Here is a 27,039-nt window from a genome sequence, read left to right as displayed (position 1 = left end):
CATCACTTCCACCTTTCACACAAGTGATCCCATTTGGGCTTCACATTTTCAAAGATCTTAATTAGAGGTCTTCCTTTGATCTTTCTGGGAACTTTAAAAGACCCAGGAGAAACTGCTGGGATGCTGAATTTACTTTAGTCCCTGAAACCTCATGAATAAATGCAGCAAGTGATGTTTTTTGACAATCCAGTTATTTAATAGCCTTGATTAAACCTTTTTAGAATGACTAGAGGCTCTGAGTGTTATTTGTTCATATCCGAGCAGAGAAACAGTCACTCATGCATAGAAATCCTCAGTGACTCATGAAATGACAGCAATGCATTCGATATGCGCAGCAATCCTCAGTCAGTGACACACTCCTGCCCAGATATACTTGGTAACATGCACAGTGACAGCCTGGCTGAGAGCACTGATTTTAGAGGTCCTTGCAGGCTCCCACAAGGGCCTCCTCTCCCTTGAAGCTGAAAACAAAACTCCCCAATGACTCCAGCCAATGGTGTCAAAAGAGGCTCATCCACCTTCTCCTCTGAGCTAAGCCTTTTCTCACCACTGGGGCATTTCCCTACTGAGGGTTCCCCTACGGTCACTAATGCAGTTATGAAACGAAATCTCATTTTCATTACCTTCACATTTTAGTATCTGAATGGAAAAGAGCTGCTGTTCGGCATTTCGGGTTTTATTTTGTTTGGCTTTATATGGAAATTTTACATTAAACAAACATTACACAACAGTAAAGGGGATGAGATGGCTCAGGGGATCAGTAATGGGCTGCGAAGCCTTTCCTTTCTAGGCCAGTGCTCCAGTTCATTCTAGGCTGTTTTAGCTGGATTTAACATAGGAAAACAGTGAGCTCATTTAAAAGGTCTGAGCTCTCTAAAACAAAATAGATTTTAAATTAACTGACCAGTGACAAAAATACCACTACGCAAATAAACTCCACCAGGCAGCCACTTGCAAAGAACAAATGCAAGCAGCATTTTACTTTACCTGGGTAATGATACAAATGAAAATGCTCTGGAAACATACTGGCTGCCAGGGGCATCCCATCCATCTTCCAGCCCAAATCTGTTACACAACTAGCTTTTGTAGGATGCCTGGAAGGTCTTCAGGCTCAGAGTGGGTCAGATCAAGAGAAGCAGGCAGTGACCAAAAATTATTCCTTTCTAACTTCACTCATCATCATGCAAATTGCAAATTCATAGCCTCAAGGCCCTTGTAGACAAATATTTAACTTCATATAAAATACATAGGCACATCCTAGCTGCAGATGACAAGTCTGTCCAGAGACATGACACCAACAAGAAACATAATAAAACACACTTCAAACATCTTGGTACTTCCAGTGACCCATCAGACACACATTCAATGCAGGGACTGCACATCTACAGTGAGTTAGAGAGAACTCTATCTTGTCAAAAAGAGATATAGCCTAGTAAAAATGAGCAAAGAAACCAGCTCCCAGCCCAGAATGCTGTTTTCAGAAACTGCTTGCTTTTTTTCTGTCCTTAGGTACAATGGTGTTGCAGTTTTCACTAGTGTTTTAAATAACATGTAAATACAGTAAAATAACTGGAACAAACTCTTCAATTCCCCCTCATACTCCATCAAAAAAGCTTTTGCTCAGCTTTTTAACAGCACTATGCTTGAAACAGCTATTATAAAAATGGAAATGTATTTCACAATACATCACCAGTTGATAAGCTCTAGCTCAGAGTAGGACTACAGATTCATTACTCCACAACAAATAAAATAAGGAGTTTAGTGAACATGGTGAGCACATGTCTATTTATAGTGACATTTCAATAAGTCTAAATGTACAGGTACTTGAGAAGCAATAGAACTGTTATTACAACTTTGCACTATAAATGAAATCTAATAAAACACAGATGAGAATGAATAGAAACTATTTTCAGAACATCAACTAACAGTAGTGGAACATAAACAAATGGGTTTTCTAAATCAATCACAATACTGAGGACTGATGCCCACACCTAGAAATGGTTCTAAGTGTCATTTTTCATAGTGCCATAATCATCTGATTTGACACTCGATCACCTGCATTCAAACATCTTATTTATAATACAGGTATTATATCACCTACACTGTGAAATTCAGTATATGATGAATTGCTGCACGATGCTATGCTACACTGGGTGCAATCCTGTTCTTTATCCACAATGCTTTTCAAAAACACAGTGAGGGCAAATAAGATGGGAGCTCGTTAATTTTGTGAAAGAGATGACAAGAGAGAGCTCCTTACAATGTCAGGGAAGAGAACACTTGATGCAAAAATTCTCTTTCAGTCCTCTGAATCAACAGCTAAGCCACCCATGTTGTATGCCATAAAACAAACGATCTGTCCTTCAGCTTTCATTAGCTGAATAAATTCAGTATTTAATTCAGCCAGTGCTCAGTGCCACTGATATTAATGCCATCTAAATGGAGCTGTAATTAGACAGGAAAACCATTCAGTTCATATTTGCATAAGATTTCTACAAACAAATTCTACTGAACAAGGAAAAGCCATAATTAAAGGAGAAAAATTGCTACCTAGATAAGAAGTGACACCAAAGAGGAACATGTCACACAGCTTGATAACAGAAGAAAAACATGGAACAGCTGAAATGTTGAATTTGTTAGAACAGTTATTTCAGAAAAATATGGCAAACAAATATTCTACCTCATCTAGGACACAGTCCAGCTGCCTTTGAAATCAGTAGGATCCTCCTCTTCAGGATCTTTGCAGGCAGGGTTGTTAATCCTGGGAAAAGGGTGTCCAGAGCAGTTGCACAATCCCCATCCATGGCAACATTTAAGATTAGACAAGGCCTTGACCAGCTTTATTTGATGTGGAAACTTGCTTCAGGACGCTTGGATAGGTGACCTCTAGAGGTCTCTTTCTACTTAATTCATTATTTTAATAATGTCCATTCTATACACAAGAGAGTTTCTTGACATCAATGCTTGGGGCTCCAGCACAGATTTTCCATTGCTTAACCACTCTCGCTTCAAATAACTTTTTTCTGTATATCAGCTGTAATTCCTCTTGCTGCAGCTTGTGACTGTTGCCTGTCATGTTGTCACTGGGTACCCTTGAGAAGAGCCTGGCTCTGTTTTCTCTATAAATTCCCTTTAGGTCCTCGAAGACAGCAATTAGATCTTCTCAGCCTTCCCTTCTCCAGATTAATCTGTGTCAGCTCTCTTCATACATCACAAAACTATGTCCCCTGAACCTTGAAGCTCTCCCACTGTTGTTCTCTCTCTCTCCCCATGTGGCCCCAGGCTATAAAGTTTCATACCCATTTGCTCTTGTGCCACAATAGGCATTTTGCTCACTGCCCCCCTCCCCCCCCCAACTGGGCACACTGATAGAAACCCCACTCTCCCATTCTAACCTTTCATTTAGCCAGATGCAGCACATCCTTTTGGCCTCCTCCTATGGGACTGGCTCCTCAGTTTCCTGATCACCTTGGCAGTCTCCTGATCACCTATGTGAATTACTCTCATATCCTGTGACCAATTAAAACAATCACATTTTTCATTCTCCTCTGCCACTTCCACCTGACAAGCCTCCAGCACTGAGAGAGAAAATCTTGTCATCAGTCATCCTCTGTCTGACCTTGTTTTTTTTTTCTTTTTACCTTTTTCATTTTTGTCACACAGGTGCTGCCATTTATCAGGCATCTCCCTCCTCTTCTTCACAAATGATGCCTCCCAGTGTCACCTATGCAGCAAATATATCACTGTGTGCCAGCCTTTTGATGGGATCAGAGAGATGAGAAACAAGGTAATTTATAATATTACAATCTCATCATGGAAAAACAATACTAATAACTTGCCACCAGACAAAAAGTTCTTTCTCCATAACAAAAATTTATAGCTTCCCCCTTTTGTTATAAAATGAGTAACTGATCAGTCTTGCACTATCCCCTCACCTCAGCAATCTTAATTAATATATGGTAATTAACATATGATGACACATTAATTGTGCACATAAATAAAGTATTACCTTTACTGCATATCTTTCATCTCAAAAAACAAAATGAAAAAGCCCCAGTAAAATACCATGATAAAAATGCTCTTCAGTATTTTGTTGAAGTCATGGAAGAAATGTGAAAAAATGCAACTTGAATATCATAGGAAAGATTAATAGATTTTAATGAAGAAGATGACAACTGAGTGAGCTCCCTGAATCAAGACTCTAATCACTTAACAGAAAAATCTCTCTTTTTGTTTTATCTCTTATGTTTCTTTTCTCTCTTGATACATTCCACAAACATTGACCAGACAAAATAACCATCTAGAAACTTCTTGGGGAATGACTTTCCAGGGCTAAGATTAATGACTGCAAGTATCAGGTATAATAGCAGGGGGAAACAAAAACACACACACAAAAAATCTTTACAACATCTAATTCTAGGAGGCCTACTTTAAAATATTATATTTGAACGTGCCAATTCAGGAGACGTCAGTAAAGATTTTTGCCTCAAGTTATTTTCTTTGCTTCCCATTTCTTTATGTAGTTAAATCATCAAGTATAAATGTCTTCAGACAAAATTATCTTACATCAAACAAATATTGATATGACTTTTAAGGTCAGTTGCTGCAAGGCCAGGATTTAAAAACAAATTAAATTTGATGTATGCTGTTTCAAAGGTCATTTAGAAAGGTATATGCTGCACCTATTTTACAATGCAATCCCCATGGAGGCAAACATATTGAATGCTGCAAGGAGACACTGCAATAAGGAAGATAATTATGGTAAAAGGCAGGTAGGTAATAGAGGCTTAATTAGATCAGAACAAGCGTATTATTTAGAGAAAAAGAAATTTCAGTTCATTCAATTGAAAGTAAATGACAACAACTCAGGTCAGTATTTATTTCAAGTTGAGAGATAATATGCTTTCTTGTATCTTTAAAGGGACTGAGGCATCACAGCAAAAGGCAGTAAAAATATTTCATTGTCATCCAGCATAGTCCAGTGTCACTGCATATGAAGGTCTTATCTGCCCCAGAATATTGCCATTCTGATAGAGGCTGTGCACACACCTAATTTCCTGATTTTGCTTTCTGATCTCAATAATTTTCAGTAGTAGAAGTGAGAAGGCATGAATCCTTTGTTATTACGTGAATAGCTGAAGGAATAAATAAATATCCATTCCTGAAATGTCCCCTCGCAGCAAAGGAAGAATTTTTATGACATGAGCAGAGGAAGAAGTGAGCACAACAACTCTGAAGATGGTCAGTGTCCATGTGAGCTGGTACACGGTGCTGCAGTGGCACTACTCAGCTTTGCCACTGGAAAAAGCAGGCCCACCTTCCATCAGACAACTGTTCGCAACACTCTTTTGCTGAATTATTCCCATATGTGAATTAACTGCCTTAAAAACTTATGTCTGACCAGCAACCAGTATGTAATCCATAGTGCCACTGCTCTGCCTTGCCACATGACTCTGAAAGGTGAACAAAAAAGAGAGTGAGGTGGAAAGATATTGCTCAAAATTTCATTGTTCTGTACCCCAGACATCCATTTATTTTTGAGAGATTCTGATTTATTGGTATCCTCTGGCCCTTTGTATAGGCAAAACTAACTTTATGAGATGTATGATGACACTGCAGAGTGGAACAGAAGAGAAAACCAGTACATGCTGCTGCAGGGTTATGCCTTTAGCATGGGAAGACTATTACCGCAGGCCTGGTTCCTACGGTATATCACCATGTCCCACAGCCATAGGGAGGAGGAGGAGAGAAGATCCAGCAGGCAGGAACTGTGCAGCAAGATTGAGTTATTTAATTATTTTACAAACTCTTTTATAGACTTTTTTCTTCATAGTCTAATTGGACAAAGGACCAGCCACCCCTTGGGGGTGATTGGCTAAAATCCTAAAACGTCCATTGTCAAAATATTTTCTACTATACCATAAACAAGACTTTTCAAGGTTGCAGGTGGCTTGGTTGTTTACATTCCCTGCTACCTCTTCTGTGAGAGAGAAAAGTCTCTCACGGACTTAGAAAATAGCAAGAAAATCCTTGCTAGCAGCATTTTTGTATCTACAGAAGACCAACAGCTCTGCTGTCATTGCATCATTTACTTTACAGAAGTGACTTTCACTTTTCTCTCTAGTGACATCTGAAGGTAGCTCAGCTTAGAGTTAAGACAGTCACCAACAAATGTGCTGTCTTGAAAGCTCCTGACTAGACAAACACCGTTTTCAGGCAGTGAAGGGCGGCACTCACAGAGTCTTGTCCTGTTATCTTGGCCAGCCAGACAGTAGGCATTAAGCAAAGACATGACAGTTCTGGTCCTCTGTAAGGTAATGTGGAATGATAACAGTTCAGAGACACACTCACTGTCCTTCCACTGCTTCTCTCACAAAGGTAACTGAAAATTCCTCTAAAAATGAGGCTGACTCTTGTAACTTTCTGCATTTTCTTTGAAACAAGTCTGCAACAACTCCCCAGAGACTAGTTCAGTACTGCTAATGGAAATTCTGTAAGCTCTAAATTGGCTATTCTCATCTAATTTTTTTTTTTAAATTCACTTGTATTACAGCCCTAGGCCACTCTATTGGTTCTGAAAATAAGATGTTTACTGTTTTACTGCTCATGAATGAAGTGACAGACTCCTGCCATCTAGAGGGTGGTTCCTGGAACATATTCGAGGCAGATACTGTTTCACAGGGTAAAATAAACCTAAGATAAATATCTTAGTGTCCACATATCTCCTTGGGGTTTTTCCAGATTTCTCCTTCTTTTTCATTCATGAGGTTGTGTAAAAATGCCCAGTTACATCTGTGTATGTATACTAGTCCTTCAACAGCTCCATTCATTCGTGAGAGCAGGTTAGCTGATGAGGCTAATGATTATAAAATAGATTAAGACTTTCTGTTCGTATTTTTTTCCAATGCTACAACATTTATCCTCATTGTCTTCTTGCATTCATGGCTGCCTAAAACAGACTATGATGGTCACAAGCAGAATACAAGAATATTGGTGATAAGTGGCATTCATTAAGAAAAGTGAGGCTTACACAAAACCCCTTCTAACATCTCTGAAAAGATGGTATTTTCTACTTAGGTTGTTAGTTAAACAGTGTGTGGCCATGGCTACTGACAATAATTAAAAATTACTTCTCCCCACACTTTCGCACGAAGAAGTGTCCCATTAAGTGACCACAATGATTTTTTTGTCTCTAAACAATAATGCTGTTTTCTGTGCATCCCACTAACCTGCTGTGAAGATCACTTCTTGAAGGAAAAGTGTGACAAGAAAACAAATTGTTGTGGGAGAGTCAACAGTGGCCTCACGAAAGTTAAGTGTGTCTTCCTGGAGAGGCAATGATGGCCCATGAAAACCTGTGTCTCTCATTAAGCCAAAATCACATTCCATAACCAGCAGCCAACTTTCAGGAAGAATTACATGACCAAGTACAATGTGAAGCAACACAACCTCCTCACTCGAGTGAATCGGTGATCAAAGCACACAAAGCAATGCCCTAGGTCTTACTTATAGGAAATAATGTATCAAACCCTTCCTAGGTGAAAGACTACGAAATACACTGGAATGCGATCCATGCACTCATCTTCCATTAAATATATCTATACAATACATCTTATAATGATTTTCACAGAGTGAAATATTTCTAGGCAATATACATCTGTGACAGTGACTTGCATAACCTCAGATGAGACAGAGCTGTGTGCAGGGTTTTTTAATAGCTCGGGTATAATTTCCCTTTTTAAGCTATATTGTATTCCTACCATTAAGATTAATCAATACTTCATTTTAAAAACAGCTCAAGCCACAGATGGAAAGATTTCAGAGATAACTTTGCAGGTGCCAATTACAATCACAACTAATTGTTGCAATTACTCTGCCCAAAATTTGGTCTCTTGACAAGTGAAAGCTGAGGTGCAGTTGCCTCGAAAGCAAACAAAATTTGAGGATGGGCCATCCGCTGAGCAGTAGCACCCATGCAAACAGCTCGTAAAAGACCTTTCTTGATGCCCACGCCGCAGCTCCCTGAGGAGAAAGGGGCAGAATCGTGCTCGGAACGTTCCCGTCGGGCGGCGCGGGCCGGGCGGGCAGCGCACTGCGGCGCATCGCCGCTTCCGGCTTCCGCGCGGCCGCCCGAGCCAGGTGGGAGCGGGGGCGGGCATGGGGGGGGGGGAGCGGGGGCGGGCCCGGGGCGCTGAAGGGGCGGCGGTGCCTCAAGGGGGCCGGGTTGGGGTGCTGGGGGTCCCTGTCCCTTGCGGCTTCCGTGCCCGAGCAACCGAAGCGGTGTCCAGCTTCCCCCATAGCCAAGTGCCGGGAAACGCGGAGCACGGCGATCCAGGTTGGCAGCGTGATGCGGCACGGTTTGGGGGGCGAAAATACTGAAGATGAGGGAAAGCGCTAAAAGCTGAACACTGGCAGTGTCCGTGTGCACGCGAAGAGCAGCCCTGCTGTCGGCGCTTCACCTTACAGCCTCGGAGCAGGTGTCGTCCGGCTCCCGGCGGGACGAGGTGCCGTTCCTGAGGAGGGAGTGGGTCAGAGGGGCGCCTGAGGAAAGCCCCGCACACCTGGGCACTTACAGCACAGCAGCTCCCAGATGCTGCGGGCCCACAGTGCAGTTCTTAGCCACCTTACTTCCAAAAGATGGAGTAAGTCATGGGCATCACAGTGCCTGGAAACTGATTATTGCATAATTAGGGCGTTCAGTCCATGATCCTTTTAAGTATGAACTACTGTTAATACAGTTGGTTGGTTTTGGTTTTTTGGTTTTTTTTTTAAGTTGTGGTTTTGTACGAGTGGTGAAACAGATTTTGAATACACGTAGGGTAGAAGCTGTTTGATGGTCAAGCGCAAGAAACCTTGAAATATGGAAAGCCTCTTCTGGGTGTTGGTATCTGTGGCCTGACAAGGGTAGCCCTACAGTTCCCTGCCCTGCAGTGAATAGCTCGTTCCAGCTGTTGACGATGTCTGTGACAGCAGGGTGGGCTGTGTACCAGCTAATGAGGCAAGGCACTGTCCTGCTCAGCACAGAAGATCCAGGAACCTGCTGGTGCAGTCAGGGTGGGTCTTTGGGACCTCACCAAGGACAAGAAGCTGTGACTTCAGCAGAACTTAGATGCCAGGCATTGTTAATGCACTTCACATAGCACAACCACCAGTTAAAATCCACCAGCAGTCTTTGGAGCTCTGGTGGGAAGTTTGTGGTCTTTTCCCATAGTTGCCTTAACAAATAATGCAGCAGGAGACGAACAGGAGGTGAAAATTTACAGAATAGAATGCAGTGGTGCTGACCCAGTACTCACATAACATGTTTTAGGGCTTTTCCTTTGAACTGCTGTTCACCTCATTCCTCCACAGCCTCCTGATATCTGAACTCTGCTTCCTTGTGCCACAGCGTCAGCCATTAAGTTGGAGAGCCACGCTCACTCCTGCTGCTGTGACCCAGGCATGCTGCAGCATTTCACTCCTGAGTAGGAAACTTCAAATGGAGAAACAGCCCTCATGCAGAATGGTCCCAGTTCAGGAGCTCCAGTGCTCTGGAGGGCAGCACAGTTGTACCCTCTGGGGCTGAGGAGGGAACCAGGCATGGACCTACAACCTCTTATTTTAAGTCCTCCAGGTGCATTTTTCTCTCCCACACACCCTTCAGGCAAGCTGGACTGCAGGCAGATTCCACTGGGTCTTTCCTGCCTGAGCATTTGGTAACAGTGTGCCAAAGGTGGAGGTAGAACACACTGCAGAGGCATTTGAATACTAATTAGTGGTTTCAAAGGGGGTGATACTCTGATTTGAAAGGAATTGAAGGTAGACAGGGTTTATGCTGTCGTAATTTCTGGAATCATAACTGTTAAACTGTAATCCAAAAATTAAAAAGATGGTAAATTTCTTAAAAAATTTGAGCTGAGGATGGAGACAACAAACAATTTAAATGAAAGCCCAGAGGGAAAGAGTGATAAGAATATTGATCTCTAGGATGTTGTTATTATTGGATGGTGTTTGAAAGCATGGAGTTACTCAACAGCTTTGCTAAAAGGACCTGACATTGCAGTTCTGTCGTTACTTAGTTTAGTGTGACTTTCTGAAAAGTGCCATCTAAAATTACTCGTAATCTGTGTCCTCAGTAGGCACTGGGGCAGTGCTTTTCCTGAAAACAGTTTGTCATTTTGGTGCTTTCCATTATGAGGGAATGTGAAGAAGTCAAGGTATAAATACTAATCATTAGATTCTGCTGTTAAATCAGCATTTGAGTGGTTTGAAAATTAGTGTGGAGCCTCATATTGGACTCCCAGTGTCAGGAATGTCACACTCTAGAATAATGACCGTTGCCAGTAGGCAGCACAGCAATACAATTTTGACTACAAAATATGACACTAATACAATTGAAACGGTGCAAAATGCTGCAGGATAAAAGAACTGATTTATGTGTGCTATCAAAAGCAAATTTTAGTATCTGGTCAGGACAATATATTTGTGTTCAGAAAAGTTAGGATTCTTTGATTTTTAAGACCTTTTGAATGAAGATACAAATTTTTCTTCTAAGTTGAAGCTGCTAGAATTGACTGCTAGAATTGATGCTGCAATTGTCCTTACAGATGCTTATTAAACAGGCAAGGCAGACCAAAACCAGAGGTCCATCACAAATAAACCTACAGATGTAATGGTTTCATTTTTTAAAGGCAAAACGCTTCAAAGATCGTTAAACACAAAGTTCAGGACAGCAAAGTTTTCCAGATCACAAGATTCTTTATGGTTCATCACATGGCTCTTCCTCGTGGATTGTCCCCTTATTCTACATTTCAAAAGAAACTTTCAGGCAAGGTGATGAATGGAGATGAAGGACAATTAGCGTAAGATCCAGGTTTAGTGCTGGATGTGTCATGTGTATCCATGTATTTACACACAGTTTTGTGTGCATTCATTCCATACCTACTTTTCTCCCCACAGATAGTGAAATATGCCTAAAAAAAAGACTGGTGCTCGTAAGAAAGCTGAGAACCGTCGGGAACGTGAGAAGCAGATAAGGGCTTCAAGAGCCAACATAGACTTGGCCAAACATCCTTGTAATGCTTCAATGGTAAATGAACCTAAAGTATTCTGTATTAAAATACCTAATTTTCAATTATGTAAAACCAGTGGTAATACCTTGACTGCATTTAATGCCGGTAAAATATCATTCTTCCCACTATCCTTCCTTTATATTTAAGGTTATGTTTGCACCAGACAGAATATTGATTAAAAGGTTTGGATCCTAATTGTAACTCCCTGTGGAGGTCTGTGAATTTTACATATTTTACCTAGAATGAAAATAATTACCAGTGTTTTATTTCTTCTCTTTAGGAATGTGATAAGTGCCAAAGGTAAGATTTTTTTACCCTTCTAAAAACCAGAAGTTTAATATTTGTTTCAGACATTTTATAGGTCTTCTTCTTAATACTTTCTTTTAAGCTTAATACTTTCTTTTTGTTTTTTCCCCTCCATGTGCCTAGACGACAGAAGAATAGAGCTTTTTGTTACTTCTGTAATTCTGTTCAGAAATTGCCCATTTGTGCACAATGTGGTGAGTAGAAATAATGAATGAAAACAAGCTGTCCTCAGTCCTGTTTGTGGTGTTAAACTCGCAGTACCCGTGTTACCATAGCTTTATCTTAAAGTACCTCTGTGATGTGGAGCAGGTTCTTTTGAATCTGCTGTGAATATCCTCCTTGAGAAGTGATCTTACTTGAGCAGTATATATGTCTCTAACCCCCACAGGTTTGCAAGCCTGGATCATGGCTTGTCTTCTTTGGAAAACTTTGTCTCACTTCCTTTTAGGTTTGAGAAATCTGACTTTTTCCATAGATTGACCATGTGAAGCGTTGTTTCATAACAGCAGCAAAACTAAAAATGCTCTGACTGCTAGCAAGGCACTAATAAACACTCCTTTTTTAGGGATTATATAATTTCTGATCAATATCAATTAAAGCAACAATATATTATTCACCTTGCATGGGGTTGTAATGTAATCTGCAATATTGTTATTTATGTGAGCTAGAGGGCTGATGCTTTGAAATTAGTAGAGAAAGACTCCTAGTGACAGAACTTCTCTGAATCAGGCTAAAATGCCCTTTTTTTTAAACAGCTGCTGGCTTGCAGGATATTCATTTCATACTGAGGTGAATTTTGTTCCACTGTTTCAACACATCATTGCAGATTTTCACTTTGTCATTAAGCAGTTTGGCTGTTTTGGAGTTTGACTCTCAGAGCTGCTGACATGCAGCTTCCAGTGCCTTTGTTGTGACCCACAGATACTGAGCATTTCTGGAAGCCAGGCTGTTAGTGTGCAGTGGCAGTGTGTCACCCTTCATAAGTCTCCCTTCTGTCACCATGCAGTGAAGTACTAAAAACATGCTCTCTATCTTATGGTTCATATCTCTGCTGAATTTATCTTAATCTGGAGTATGTTTCTAGAGGAAAAGCATTCCTATCAACAACCATACTATATTGAGACCCAGGGTTTTCCAAACAAAGACCATTAGAGCTGTTTGATGCTTAATCAAGCATTGGGGATTATAAACCAACAGCATCTTTCTTAGAGGAGCCTGTTAGGGATGGGAGCAAGGTAGCTGTGTTCCTGTGCTCCACACCCAGTAATGCCCCCACCACTTCTCACTGCCCAGCTCAGCTGCTTTTATGGTGGGACAGAACTAGCAGCAGTTTTAAACACAACTCTTTAAGGTGTCATTGCTGGACTTTGACCTTAGTTTTGTTCTTTGTTTTGACATTTGAAATTTTTGCCAGTGCCTCAAAACACAGAGCAAGACCAACATATTGTCTTACTATCAGTCCAGGGGTAAGAGATTTGACTGAAAACAGACAATAATTAATTTAACCTAAGAGAGGTGTGAAGATGGGTTGCAGAATGCAGGAATAATGCAAACATCTTTGTTTGCATTATTTTTACCTAGATTTATGGCTGAGCACAGGCATTTAGTTCAAGTGTTGTTCTTACATGAACATGCATTCTATTTTTTTCTATTTTTACATAGTTTTCTTATGGTTGCTTGCCTTTTTATTTTCAACAGGAAAAACCAAATGCATGATGAAGTCTTCAGACTGTGTTATAAAACATGCTGGTGTGTACAGTACTGGACTAGCTATGGTGGTATGTATAGAAAATTACAGCCTTTTGCACTATGAGGATATTCTGTGCAAATCTTCCTGGAAAAAAGGATAAAACAGATTTATGGAATGACAGCATGTCATTGCCAAGTTTGTTTTTTTCCTTGTTTTTCTGTAAGAAACTGATTTTTCCCTTATACTGAAACCCCCAAGTTTTTCGATTTTGCATTCAGCTCCTGCAAACTCCAACACATGTCCTGGATGCTAATGGATCTGTGTTGGTGGCAGGCCCTAAGCACATGCATGAACAGCACTGGACCCTTACATGTCCCATAGACAATTCTCACGATAATAAGCCTTCATTAAAATGGATTATTCTGCAGAAAGCTGCAGACTTTTGTTGCTGTTGTCTCAGTTACTTCAGAGATCATCAGCATCACAGAGAGGAATCTATTCCATTAGGGGAGAATTTTAATGAACAAAACCCCTCATTTGGGCTCTTAATTAGAAATAATCATAGCGTCAGGCCTTTGAAGTTTTTGCCCTTAGAAGGACAAGTTAGTGTCTGCATTCTGGAAAGCAAGGTGTGATATGTCACAGCCTCTGGATTAAATGGACTAAACCTCTGTTCTGTTTCTGCCTGTAGCGGGCTGTCAGCTGTTCTCAGTAACACACCCAGCCTTTACATGCTGGCATTCCCAAACTCATCCCATGCATTCACTGGTGCAAGAGTGAATGCATCAACAGTTAAATTAGGATTCATCATTGTTTTCTAAGCTTTGTGTGCATGTAGTGCTCATGCTAATTAGTTACCTCTGGGCTGAGAAGGCTTCTTAAATGCTACAGTTAAGGATAGCTTATATGGAGATCTTGTAATTTAAACAAAGTAAAAGAGTCTAACTTACTTCTAATGAGTTATTCGATCTTTGCTCTCTGCAGAGCTTGTCCTCTAATATAGCAGAGTTTAAAATCCAAATGAGTGATTTCAGCTGTAAGAGTCTAGAGGCATTTTTCAGGTCTTCTTTGAAATTTCATTTTTGTTAGAACATTGTTATTGTTTATGGATCTCAGATTTCATCTGGAGAACACAACTTTCCATATGCATAATGTGAGATAAGAAATGTAAAAAAACAGAATTGAGATAGATAACTGAATTATTTTGCGTCATACTTAATCCTGCAGAAATGGATAGCAAACAAACATGAACTGTGGAGGAGTTTGGTCAGAACACAAGTTTGGTTCAATATTCTCTCACTCAATCAAAACGAGCCCACTGAGAGAATGCATGCTAGGATACATTGAGGATTATGGGATAAATCTCTCTCTTGATATTGCAGAAGTCCTGAGATGGTATCTTGCTGTGATTGCAGGGTGCAATCTGTGATTTCTGTGAAGCCTGGGTGTGTCACGGGAGGAAGTGTCTCAGCACCCATGCGTGTATGTGCCCTCTGGCAGACGCAGAATGCATTGAGTGTGAAAGAAGTGTCTGGGACCATGGTAGGTTGCTCACATTTAAAAATAAGAAAATATAAATTACACTTCTTTCCTTGCATTGCTTAAGTTAGTGCACCTGTATTGTTAACACAGCCTTTTTAGTCTTCACTGATTAGTCCTTACAGTATGTTTGTTCAAAGCAAGGATTCTCCCTGTTTTAAAAACAGACATTACGCAGTGGGAAAGTAAATGACCTGCTCAAGAACATACAGTGCTCAATTTAGGGATGATTTTGTAATCTAAATTATAATGGTTCTATCAGCTTAATTATCCACATAATTAAGCACTGCATCAAATTGCTAACACAGTTTTCTGCCATTCTCACTCCATTCTTCTGCACTAGCACAGGTATTTGGACTCCCAGTTGCTTAGTGAAACCATACTGGTCTCCATTTGTGGAATCCTTTAAAGTGTTTACTTCAAGTGTGTATCAGAGGTGAGGGGACAAGAGTGGATGAGAATGTGATCTGATTTAAGAAAAATACTTAAGGCTACAGTCAAAATGAAGAAAAGTACTAGAAGTAATACTTGCTTTATAGTTATGCTTCTGTTGTAGGATAGCAGGTATTCAGTGTAAAAATGGATGGCATTGTCTAATTTAGGAGTTTGAAGCATTTGTGACAGAAGGGAGAGCTGGTCTTCAGTCAAAACTACTGCCTAAATTGTTTGCAGAGCAGGACTTGATGTCTGTGCCCATTGTTGATTATTTTGCCTTGATAAATCTTTCAGGAGGCAGAATATTTGCCTGCTCTTTTTGCCATGATTTCCTCTGTGAAGATGATCAGTTTGAACATCAAGCCAGCTGCCAAGTTCTGGAAGCAGAGACATTTAAATGTAAGTTAGTTATTCATACTCCCTTTCACCACAGCCAAGCAGACTTTCTACTTGCCTCCTCTGTGCTCCAGAATACTCTCCATCACCTTTCCCAGGTAGATTTTGCCACTGCTAGAGGGAAGCGCCTGTTTCCTGTGTGCTGGCTTTTGGTATCCAGTTACCCAGACTAGAACTTCTTTCTCTTTCATGGACCTTCCTCCATGCCAGAGCTTACATGGCAGTTGTTTTCCTGCCAGGCTCCTACAGGCCTTCCATGGGAAGCTGCCCTTGCAGGAGACAGCATTCTCCAAAGCTGCAGTGTTGGCAGTGGCCAGGACTGCAGCAAAACAACTGGAATTGCTGATGCTGCTTTTTCACTCCACAAAGCTCTGCAGGCAGAAGGAGCTGTCTTACATTCTTCTGACCCAATGATGAGCTAGTTCTAGATACATGTTCCTCCTGGAAAACAGCTGCCCTAAACAATGCCACCTGTCTTAGTCTGGCTAAACTTTCCCACATTGCTGTGGAAGGGCCTGTGTGCTGGTGAAAGGTTAGCAGCTGCTTAAGTCCTGAGGAAAGCCATGACTCAGTCGTTATCTGATTCAGTGAGATAGGGTGAGCACAGAAGGAAGTGACAAAAATAGTCCAGAGCATGATTTCAGTGTTCATTTCCTCACTGACCAGTGAACTGTGGACATGTGTGTAAGTAATGTATCAAATGCTCACTCTTTCTGAGTAAAGAACAGGTAGCTGAAGACTTTATGTCCTTTTGAACTTTGATTAATTGTGTGGACAAAACTGAAACTGGTATTTGTAAGAGGGTGTGATGCCTGTGCCTGACTTTGCTCACCTGCTACTCATCTCTGGTTGAAAAACGGAAACTTCAAGGGAAGTTAAAAAAAACCCCAACAACAAAACAAAACAAGCCAAGACTATGCATATTTGAAATAACTAAATTTTTGTAGCAGTATTTCTTGCCTAGCCACCATTAACTACGATTTAGTTATCACAAGACAAGCATTTGTTTGTCCTTCCCAAAACTTGTATTTATGTATTTTGACTATTACAACATTTTCAGTCCTTATTGTAGAAATTTGAGGTGCTCTTTATCATAAGGCTGTTTTCCTTTGAACTGACTAATCTCTTGTCCTAATAGATTTCTCCTGGTCCAGAATATTTGTGATTTCAATGTTATAATCGGTGTCTTTAGACATCTCTTACCTCCTTTTCATCTCCCAGCCAGCTATTTTTTACACCTTGCTTAGCTTTCCTTGACGTATTCTGCCAGAATATCTTCCTGTGTGGCAATATTGAAGCAGCAAGAGCTGTTCCAAAAGAATGTTTTTTCAATGATTGTTGGAAGCTCTCAATTCACAGATGTGATATCACACCCTGAATTAGAGAGTTTTTTTCAGGGTTTTCATTGTGTTTTGTGGCACAGTGCAGACTTGGTAGAGACAAGATTTTTGTCAGTGTGAGGTAACAAGGTAATAAAACCTGTGCTTTTACAGAATACGTGGACTTTAAATGAAGTCATGCAATTGTAGTCTAAATCCATTCTAGCTGTGAAAAAGATAGCTACTTTCTATCACTATCTGAGAGAGGTTTTTTGAAGTGCAGATACTCAAAAAATCATGAATATATATGCCTCAGCATTTCCAGTTCCATCTTTAAACACGTGTCAGAGCTCTAAATCCCATGTCTGTCCTGCTCATGTGGAGAACTCATGATATTTATTACTTCAGATTCAAAAACTTTGCTGTCACAGGGGTTAGGCAAGGAGGAAAGGAATAAGTACTTGCACAGAAACTGGTAAAGTACATATTACATAGCTTCTTGAGGAGTAGCTATTCACTAAACTTTGTGTTGCTGCCAATTCCTGAGTGTTTGCCTTTACTGTACTCCCTCTAGTGGAATAATAAAAACAATTTGAAGCTCAAGACAAGTTAAATTTTGGGCACTGATTCTGCTCTTTACAGCTTGTGTGCCAGCTCCAGTTCTTTAACACAGGTAGACTCTCTTTTGAATGTTGTGAGAAACGGAAAAGCAAGATGAAACCTTAATACCAAGTTGGTTCTGAAACTTCAGGTTTTAAAAGTTTGAAAACTCAAGAAATAGTTAAAAATTTTTCCCCTCTTGAAATTTCATTTTTTGTGTCAAAGTGAGGTTTAGAGTTGAAAAAATCTAGTAAAATGGTACTGTGAGGTAAAATGACTGATTCACATTGCCATACTTGTGTCAGGGAATTAAAAAGAAGTGCCTCAATTATGGTATTGTATACTTTTACAAGGTTTTAAAAACATGACAGGTCTGCAGTTTCCAAGTTCTGAATTTGTCATACTGCTTTTCTCCAACAGGTGTCTCCTGTAACAGACTGGGGCAGCATTCCTGCCTGCGTTGTAAGGTAAAGAGTAAAAACAGTTGTGAGGAGCTGATTTTAGGCTCGTTCTCCTTGGCCTCTAAATCTGGCATCAGGCCTTGTCATGCCTTCCTCTGCATGATTAAAAGGAAATTCATACTTCTGTAGCCTGGGGTCAGACCTGTGAGGGACAAAAGGTCTTGTATCTGTGCTTGCCTGTTGACCACAAGACAGTGTGAGGTGATCTTTGCCCAGCGCTTTAGTTTAAGTTGGGCTTGCACCATGTTGGGGCTTTAAAAAAAACCAAAACAACAAAATAAATCCTTGGTCTTGAACGGAATCTAAGGCTTTGGAATATGCTTTGATCCAATGTGGAACTACAACAATTAGAAAAGTTGTTCTTTTAAACAGTCAGGTGATGATCTGACCAGAAATCTTTGCATCCAAAGGAATAATCTCCACAGCTAATCGTTTTACATATGAACAGGCTGATTTGTTGTCATCAGGCTTATGGTTTTACACACTCAAAAGTAATTTTGTATAAAAAGTTCCACCTGCTTCATCGTCAGCATTGCCCAGATTTCTCCAGGTGCTGGTTCATTGCCTGCTCTTACTCTTTTTACCCTCCATATGTTTTCCCTGCACTCTCCCGTGGTATCGATGGCCTGTTCCAAATCTTTCCTTTTCCCAGGTATTTTCACTGCACCCTGGTGCTCAGCATGTGAACTTCCCACCTCTAATTCTTGCCTTCAGGCCCTGCATAGTTATGTTCTGGCATACATCTCATTATGTGTATTTAAGCTTGTCAACACAAACCCAAGTTTGCCAGGCTCCTTGTGGGCAGCTCTGCAATCCAGCCCTGGAGTATGTTACTTTCTCTGCTTGTTTATTGGCACTTTTATCCAGCCTCTTCCTCAGAAACCCTGGAACCACATTGAATACCAAGTGGTTCCTCTGTACACAGACCCCAAGTCCACTGCAAGAGAGACCTCATTAAATTTTAATCCCAGCCAGAAAACCCTGCTGCTGTTAGACACATTTTTGCTTGCTTCCTGCTGAAGAATGTGCTTCAATGATTAAAACATTTCGCCTTTGTATTCTCCCTTCAACACACAGGCTTGTTTTTGTGATGATCATGTGCGGAGTAAGGTTTTCAAGCAGGAAAAAGGAAAAAAGCCTCCTTGCCCTAAATGTGGCCATGAAACTCAGCAGACAAAGGATCTGAGCATGTCAAGTAAGCCAGTTTCTCTAGCTAACTAGCCATACAAGTGCCATTAGTGACTAATTTCTGCCTAGGAGCACTGAGAAAAATCTGGTTACATTCAATTGTTTTGCACAGTTTTGCTTCATTTATTTTGAGAAAAACTTTGTGTTTCTGAGTTCTGGAATTGAGCAGTTTCATTCTTAACCATTAATTGATTCCAAGAGAGTGAAAGCTTTTGTTTAGTTTGAGATTTTAGTTGTGGAAAAAATGAAAAATAATTGCCATTTAAACTACTCTTCAAGTAGTGAAAGAAAGATAGAAATGAAATGTTGGATTGGTGGGAACATGATGATTTTTCTTTGCCTGCAGCTCGCTCTTTGAAGTTTGGCCGACAGACTGGAGAAGATGCAGATGGAGCTTCTGGTTATGATGCCTACTGGAAAAATCTTTCTTCCAGCAAGACAGGGGATACAGGTGACCGTGAGGATGAATATGATGAGTATGAAGCAGAAGATGATGATGAAGATGACAATGATGAGCGAGGGAAGGATTCTGATTCTGAGGCCACGGATATATTCAGCAATTTGAATTTAGGAAGGACCTATGCTAGTGGGTATGCACATTATGAGGAATCAGAAGATTAAGCTTAGTATGCTGGCAAGCTAAAAACATTTGGAAGGAGCCAAGCAATGCTTCACTGAGTTGTGTACATGCCAGTAGGATAGCTCTATCAGGTACTTACATATCAGAGTTAGAGAATAAAGAGTGTGGGACTTCTGCAGTAATTTTTCCTATAGATGAACTGATGTTGGGTTTGGGACTGGGGGAGAAAATCAGGATATTTTTATTCCCCTAAACAACAGAATTGTTTTGTCCCCGAGTTACTGAGTATAATGGTTCAATGCCGTTTTCTCCTATCAACACAGGAATGTGGGAAAGCTGTAGAACTTGCTTCCATTTGCCCATCAGAAATTATTTTTTACAGTAATTTTGTTAACTGATTTCATACATTAAGGCAGTGTTGGGTTGGTGACTGCATTTTTTTTTGTCTGCGCAATAAAAGTCAACTTCATTCTCTAATAAACTGTCATAAATATTGATCTCCCTTGAATAGTTGGAAAGCAGGTTGTATACAAAGTGTAAATTGACACTGAAATGACTTCCTTGTTTATGTCAGTATGGCAGATCAATGTAGTTCTCTGTGTATTTGCACATCACCTTTTCAGCATTTTTGTTATTAGATATTAATTGGTGGGGCTATATATAGTCACTATAAGAGCACCCCAGATAATCAAAACTTTTATGGAAATAAAATATTGGTATCATCTTCTTTGCCACAAAAATCTGTAAGGCAGTTTCCCATTAGATAAAAAGGAGACTAGGCACAGAAGAAACCAGCCTTCAACTCTTTTCCTTGCATATGATATAAAAAAATTAGATAGGAAACAATACTGTATCTGAACTGAGAAGGTGAGAAAACATAGGGGGTTCAAAATGCTGGGTCCAAATACTGTTCTGTGGAAGTCTGCTGGTACAGGGCAAGTGGTCAGCACATCTGAGCTAAGGAGGTGGCACTTGCAGAAGTGTTCGCAGTGGTTCTGATTTGAAAGTGAACATGTTAATTATCCATCTACAGATCTAAGTGATGGCCTTTATTTTCCCTCTGTCGGGGAATGTTTTACAGCAGACAAATCATGATACAAGGGCAGCTACCTAAAGTGTTGCTGCAGCTTTCTAAATGTCATCCTTTAATGCAAGGGAGCCTTTTTTGTTATCTGTTAAATACCTGATTATATCACTACTTGTTTCTGCGATGTTTGACTCCTCTTTCAGAGCGTACCCTATTGAGAATCATTTTTAATGATGGTATGCTTGCCAATTGAACATGTCCTAGCAAAACAGGATTGGAAAACCTGGTCTTGATACTTCCCTCCTAAACTCATCTCCTACCAAATGCATGAAAGACAAGAGCTGGGATCCATCCAGGACAAAAACAAACTGCCAAAGAGGACAATTTGGTTATGGCAGCTGAGGGAGAAACTCTGTAGGAGAAAGGCGCACAACTGGTCAGTGCATGCCTTCAGAACTGGAGAGGAAACAAATTAATGCACTGTCTGAAAGCCAGATCCCCTTCAAACATTGAAACATCCAGTATCGCATGCAAAAGCCTATCTCAAATTATGTACCTTAGAGGTGTCTTGAATTAGTCTTTTGCATAACCAAACTTGAAGTGGTGGAAGTGGGACACTGATTATTTATTTGTGAAATTGGTGCCTGTGAGAGAATTTCTGCTCAGCTTCATGTGGTCCAAAAACTTCCATGTTGAGTCCATCTGTGGCTGGTCAATTCCAGCAACAATGCCAGTTTTTAAATCTTGGCTGATGTTTCAAATGCAGGACACTTATACATCAGTACCAAGTCCTGTACAGAACTGAGGAAAATACATGTGTTTCTGCATATATGTAAAATTATAACTGCTTGTATATCATTTATTAATATTATTACTGAACCACACAAAACCCCTCTTTAAGGTTCTTGGCTCTTGAGTTAGGTTTTTCCCCTCTGAAATCTGCTGCTGTCACTGGCTGTGCCAAAGGCTGCTGACATAAAAGAATTAATCATCATAATCAGAGTAAAGAATTATTCATTTTCTCATTGAAGTGCCCTTGCACTGATCCTTGCTAGATCAATACTCCAGAGCTAATGTGTGTTACTATGGCACATTGGAAGTGAGGGCCACAGCAGTGCCTGCAGCAGATGCTCAAGGTACCTGCCGTAAGTCAGCAAGGTCACTACTCAGTGGGCATCGATTTGCTTTTCTTTTGTGCTGCTGTTCAGACCACTGAAAATGCTTGTGCTGTCAGCCTGTCTGGAAATGGGGATCAGAAATTAGCCCTGCAGTGCCTGGCCTTCCAGGGGTCAAAACAGGCAAGCTTAAGCTGTTTTAAGGTAATCTGGTGGATTCAGGCTGGAACAGACAAATGTGTCAATCTGTGGCAGCACAGGCCGGATAGAATGCGATGTGTTGCATTTTCTCTGCTTATTCAGTACAGCTACAAGCACGTGCTCTGTTTGGGATAGGCCTTCAGAGCTTGCTGTCAGAGAAAGTGCATCATTGTGGTTATCTTAAGGTAAATTGCAGGAACAGGATGGAACAAAATTGAACATGTATTCTGACTTCATGAAAACAGGTCAGGGACAAAATCATATTGGCTCCATTTTTCTTCATTGCTGTACATTTCCTTTGAAAACCTTGTCCCTGGTTAAAAGAAGTTCTGATTTGAGAGAGGGACAGTTCTAACATGTAAACAGGAATACCCATGATTTACATGTACTCCAGGAAACCAAGACCTTGATAAAATATTAACCTTAGGTTTTTTAACCTCTGTGATGACCATTTAAACAAAGCTTAAGTAGGATTTGAATTAAAATCACAGCAATACTTATTGTGCCTGTAGAACCTAAAAAAAAAGCTCTGGCCACCTCTGTAAGCTCTCTTCTTGCATTTGTTTATGATGATGACAGCACCAGCTGAATTCATTGGTGCTCCTGTAGATTTAATGCATTTTCCTTTATACTCAAGTGTAATTTAGCACCTCTGAGTGGGAGTCTTTTGATCAATCCAGTATTGCTGGTTTTCTTTCCAGAAAATTAATGGGAAGATCATTATAATGTACTGAGCAGCTAAAAAAGTAGCAGGCATGTCACAGAGAGCTAGAGGACAAACTTAGAAGTGCTCAGAGTCCTATTTGTTCAGGCAGAAAGACATTAGCCTGTCTTACAAGATACTACATGCATCTGTCCAGGTCCTGATCGTATTTCCAGAGGAGCCAATGGCAAAGTTCCCATTTACTCAAGTGGGAACAATTCAATAACCTTCAGTATCTACAGTTCATCGTAAATATCAGGAGGTGTTATGGAACACAACATGAGCATAAGCAGAAGAGGGGAAAATGAAGCAAAGCTTTTACATGAGGTTAATATGTTACCCATTAGCATGAAAATATTTGTTCTAAATTTCAACAGTTTCACTGGGAAGTGCTCTCAAGACTGAAAGATGAAGCTGCTTAAAGCAGGAAGAGATAAGATTCTACAAGATGCAGAAATGTAATTACTGTAATCTCCTGAAAGTCATCACGTAATTAATAAATATTTGCTAAAAACTCAAAAGCACTTGGGACACAGACAAATTTTATTGTCTCTTCTTTGTAGGTACATAAATAGAAAACACGGTAGTTGACAAAATCACGTCCTGAATAGTCCAGTTGGCAGCAGCCCTCTGCATCTTGGACTCTCCATCTCCTACCCATGAAGCTCCAGACTAAACATATTTTATAACTAAGGACAGTTCTTTTTTAAGATAAGTGTGCTGTAATTGGCTACCACACATGGGAAATTTGAAGCAGGGCCTAGCTTTTGGCTTCCACGAGCAGGACAGACAAAAACCAGCAAGACAGTATCCCAGATGTGAAGAATAATCCATGGAAAAGCCACTGGTTTCCCTTTGCTAAACAAACAGTAGGTTCACAAGCCTGTACTTCAATACGGAAGGGGGAAAAATAAATTGCATTTCTGTGTCTCACCAAATTAAGCTGCTACAGATAAGCAGGTTTGCTGAGAAACAACTGCAAAGCATGAGAAAACCTGTTGTAGCTATCCATACTCCTACTATTTTCTAACACTAAGGTAAGCTAAAATGTTTGCTGCATTCTTTTACACCTCACTTCTGCAGCCTGTGATTCTCTCACAGTGTTCCCCAAACTTAACTGTAATTTGAAATTCACTTTGGTTTCCTTCTGAAATGAGAAATACTGAGTGCCTCAGGGCTTGTTTTCATCTTGATGTTACATCACATCTGTTGAAGATTTTCACATTACAAAACCACTAAGTTTTAAAAAAAAAATTATTACTGTTAGAATGCCAAACCTCCGCAATTTCTTTAACAGGTAATACAAGTATTTTACTGCTATAGTTGCCTGTTGCTGTTCCTACTGTTTTATTTTTGGCATAGAGAAAGAGGTTGATTATTTTGGAAGTGATTCCCTGCTAGTCAGGCACATAAACCCTTGGGATGCCTCCAGTCTGATTTAAATTCAGCACCTTCTTTTGATGGCAGAGACAAGGATGAGGCCCTTTGAGATTTTCCCACCATCAGGAGAGGTGTACAGAGACCTCACCCTGGATGTCAACAACAATTCACAGGGTGTGCCAGCTCAAGGTGGTAACAACTGAAACGTGACCTTTCACTAGACTACTTTGGAAGCCTGCAGAAACCCAAATGCATCCTGCCTGGAAAAACAACTACTGCAAAGCTTCATCCCTTGAGAAGGTATTTGCACTCTGCTTCTTCCTCAGGAATAACAGAATGTGTGCACAAGCTTGTACAGAACTCATTATTACCATTTTTACCTTATTAAAAAAATAATAGTCTATTGAGTACAGATTAAAGCGAGAAAAAGATGTAGGAAGTTCAATAAAGATGTTCCCCTATCTAGAGCTGAACAACAAAGCTATACTGGGCGCTTTGAAGGAAGGGTATGCAGAGGACAACACCATATGCTCACAGTTGCCTTTTTCAGCACCCTCCTCTTAAGTCTGGCAGAGCAGGCCAAGAAAGCATTATGCGGAGCTTAACCTTGGGGCTTTTGTTTGCCAAAGCATTCACAGTTCCTGTGGAGCACCGTGCAATTCCTTACCAGGCATTTAGCGCATACAACTGCTGCTGCCAGATTTGGAACATTAAGAATAATCCAGAAGTTAGATAATAAATTGCATTCCTTCCACATTCTCCCCACCTTCTTGATGTTACATGCTTTTCAAAGATCCCCTCCTGACATTTACCTGCTAGTACTGCACAAGAACACTGCTGTGATCTACTGTCGAAAGCATTTCTGAGCAGACAGGGCCAACATAAAATGTAGCAGGTTCCATCTACACCTTCAGAGAAACACTGCTCTGTTGCTCAACAGTTCACAAAGTCATCAGCAAATTAACAGCTTAAGAAACCTTTTCTGCAAGCAACATTTCTGACCTTGGTTTAAGTCAGTAAGTTTTAGTCAACCAAGGGTAGACCTGTGCCCAACATCCTGCTGGTGTAGGAGCATGGATTCCCGCTATTCCCTGGGCTCTGTCAGGACTGCTGCAGCCTGTGTAGCCACCCCTGCAAGCACCAGAACTCACTCCCAAAGGAAACCACTCACTGCCACAAGCTTTCCCCCTCCTCTCCTTGCCACCAGCTGCGCATGACCATCACATTTCCCTTGTAGAGAAACCCAAGCTGTCACTCACCCCCAGGTCAAGTGACTCCAGGCCGGCCAAAGCTCCTTGAAACCTCACAGTTCACTCACTGCCTGCTCCCCTTGGTATAACCTCTTTCTACCTGCACCCCTTCAGCAGGGCCCATCTGACTCTGTGTGGGGCAGGTGAGCGTGGCTTCTCTCCTCAGATGGCCTCCAGCATTCCCACACATGGCAATTCCTGCAGCCCTGGACTGTTGCTGTTGGATGAGCTGCTGTGGCCGCTCTGCACATTTGCAGATGCTGCATGATCAAGTACTGAATCCTGCTGTACCTTCCCATTTCTTCAGAAGATAAAATGTTGCAGCATAAAGTATAAATAACATTTATCCTATTTAAGATGTGACAGATCTCCTATGCTATGCTATTTTATTATATCTAAAATGAATTTGCAGATGATGATATATACTTTCTGCTGACCCTGAATGTTTTATCATTAAAATCCTAGCACCCTTATTACAATGCCTTCATAATATATTAATATGACTATCTCAGCTTCTAGAAAAATAAAATATAACCTCATGGTCTTTTATATGCTGTAATTTTTTCTTGGGTATTTAAAAAAATATTACAGCTATATCAGATTATTAACATTGAAAATGAGCCAGAGTCCCTAAAGTGCGATATAAAAATATCTGAAAGTCTGTCCTTTTGGAGATGTTTGGTTCTCAGATAATAACTTGCTTCCAGGTTTGTAGAGAAAGTTAAGAGGTCTTCCCGCTTGCTCCACAGCTGCTCTCATAAGCTGCAGCCCAGCAGGAGAGCATGCCCTGGGGTGACAGGCATTGCTGCAGCTGACAGAGAATTAGCGTCAGCCCAAGCAGTGATCTGACCTGTTAAGTTGCAGGACATGGTGTTTTGTTTGCAACTAAGCTCAGGTCCTTTGGTGAAATACCCTAAGGTGAGAACAAAAGCCAAATGATCTGTCATGTTCTTTAGTGGACTAAGTCTAGCATCTGCTTTTTGTTCTAATACATGGAATATTGCCAAAATACATTACTAATGAACCTGAGGGTTGTTTTTCTTGTACTTGTCTCTCGTAGCCCTTCAGATCCCCAGGTGCTGAACAGTGCTCTGTGGGCTGTGGTTCTTTGCTCAGCATAATTTCAGCCCTTTTCCCTCCTTCCAAAGCCCCACTGTTGCCCACTCACCTTTAGGGTTAACTGAACTGCAGGAGTTGATGTCTAGTCCAGTAAGCCATGACTGTGTTAGGATGGGCTGTGTGCCAGTGAAATGCAGACTGTGGACTGTCCTTGGACAACCTCCCCCTTGTTCTGAGCCTGCAGGACCTAAGGGGAAACTGCCTGGGTCCTTTCAGAGTTGCTCAGACACACTTGCAACTGTGGCAGGGTCTGCACCATTGTGTTGCCCTTTTCCCAATATTAGAGTTCCTTCTGTCACTAATATTGGCCATTTGGTGTGTGAGATCAAGCCCATGAAGCCTTGGAAGTTGCTTTTGTAGTATGGTAAGTTATGGAGAGCCCAAGCACAACTCACTTCTATTTACCCAGAACTGGCAGCTGGGAACAGCAGTTCTTGTCTCAGGAATCCTAGCCCAGCACCACACACTGATTTGCAGGGAGCCATGTCTGCCTAAAGAATCATGTCTAATCAAGAACCAAGGCAACGAGCACAAGCTCCAGCTGCTTGCAGAGCCCATGCTCCCTCGAGCAATGCCTCTGCTCAGAGCCTTGCACACCCAAGCTAACAGCACACAACATTTCATTCTGAAGCTGAACAAAAAGACCAGCACAGAAAGCTGTTTGTGTGCTTTGGTTCTC

General features: G+C 40.9%; 1 protein-coding gene across 4 annotated transcripts; it reads left to right on the top strand.

Annotated features, from left to right (window-relative positions):
* The first annotated feature begins 8,060 nt into the window (after window positions 1–8,060).
* ZNF330 (zinc finger protein 330) lies at window positions 8,061–20,179 on the top strand. Of its 4 annotated transcripts, none has more exons than XM_032109666.1 (10): window positions 8,061–8,139; window positions 10,939–11,068; window positions 11,332–11,351; window positions 11,481–11,551; window positions 13,056–13,135; window positions 14,463–14,589; window positions 15,316–15,420; window positions 17,757–17,803; window positions 18,875–18,992; window positions 19,332–20,179. In XM_032109666.1, exons 2-10 carry the CDS (start codon window positions 10,949–10,951, stop codon window positions 19,604–19,606), a joined length of 963 nt encoding a protein of 320 aa, XP_031965557.1. In that variant the 5' UTR covers window positions 8,061–8,139; window positions 10,939–10,948; the 3' UTR covers window positions 19,607–20,179. The 4 variants fall into 4 exon arrangements, with proteins under 4 accessions (XP_031965557.1, XP_031965556.1, XP_031965560.1 ...); XM_032109665.1 differs by lacking the exon at window positions 8,061–8,139 and adding an exon at window positions 8,215–8,335; XM_032109669.1 differs by lacking the exon at window positions 8,061–8,139 and adding an exon at window positions 8,348–8,504.
* Window positions 20,180–27,039: the final 6,860 nt, after the last annotated feature.

The sequence above is a fragment of the Corvus moneduloides genome, chromosome 5 (assembly GCF_009650955.1).
Source record: "Corvus moneduloides isolate bCorMon1 chromosome 5, bCorMon1.pri, whole genome shotgun sequence".
In the NCBI taxonomy this organism is placed as follows: domain Eukaryota; kingdom Metazoa; phylum Chordata; class Aves; order Passeriformes; family Corvidae; genus Corvus; species Corvus moneduloides.
This window is presented reverse-complemented; position numbering and strand designations above follow the sequence as displayed.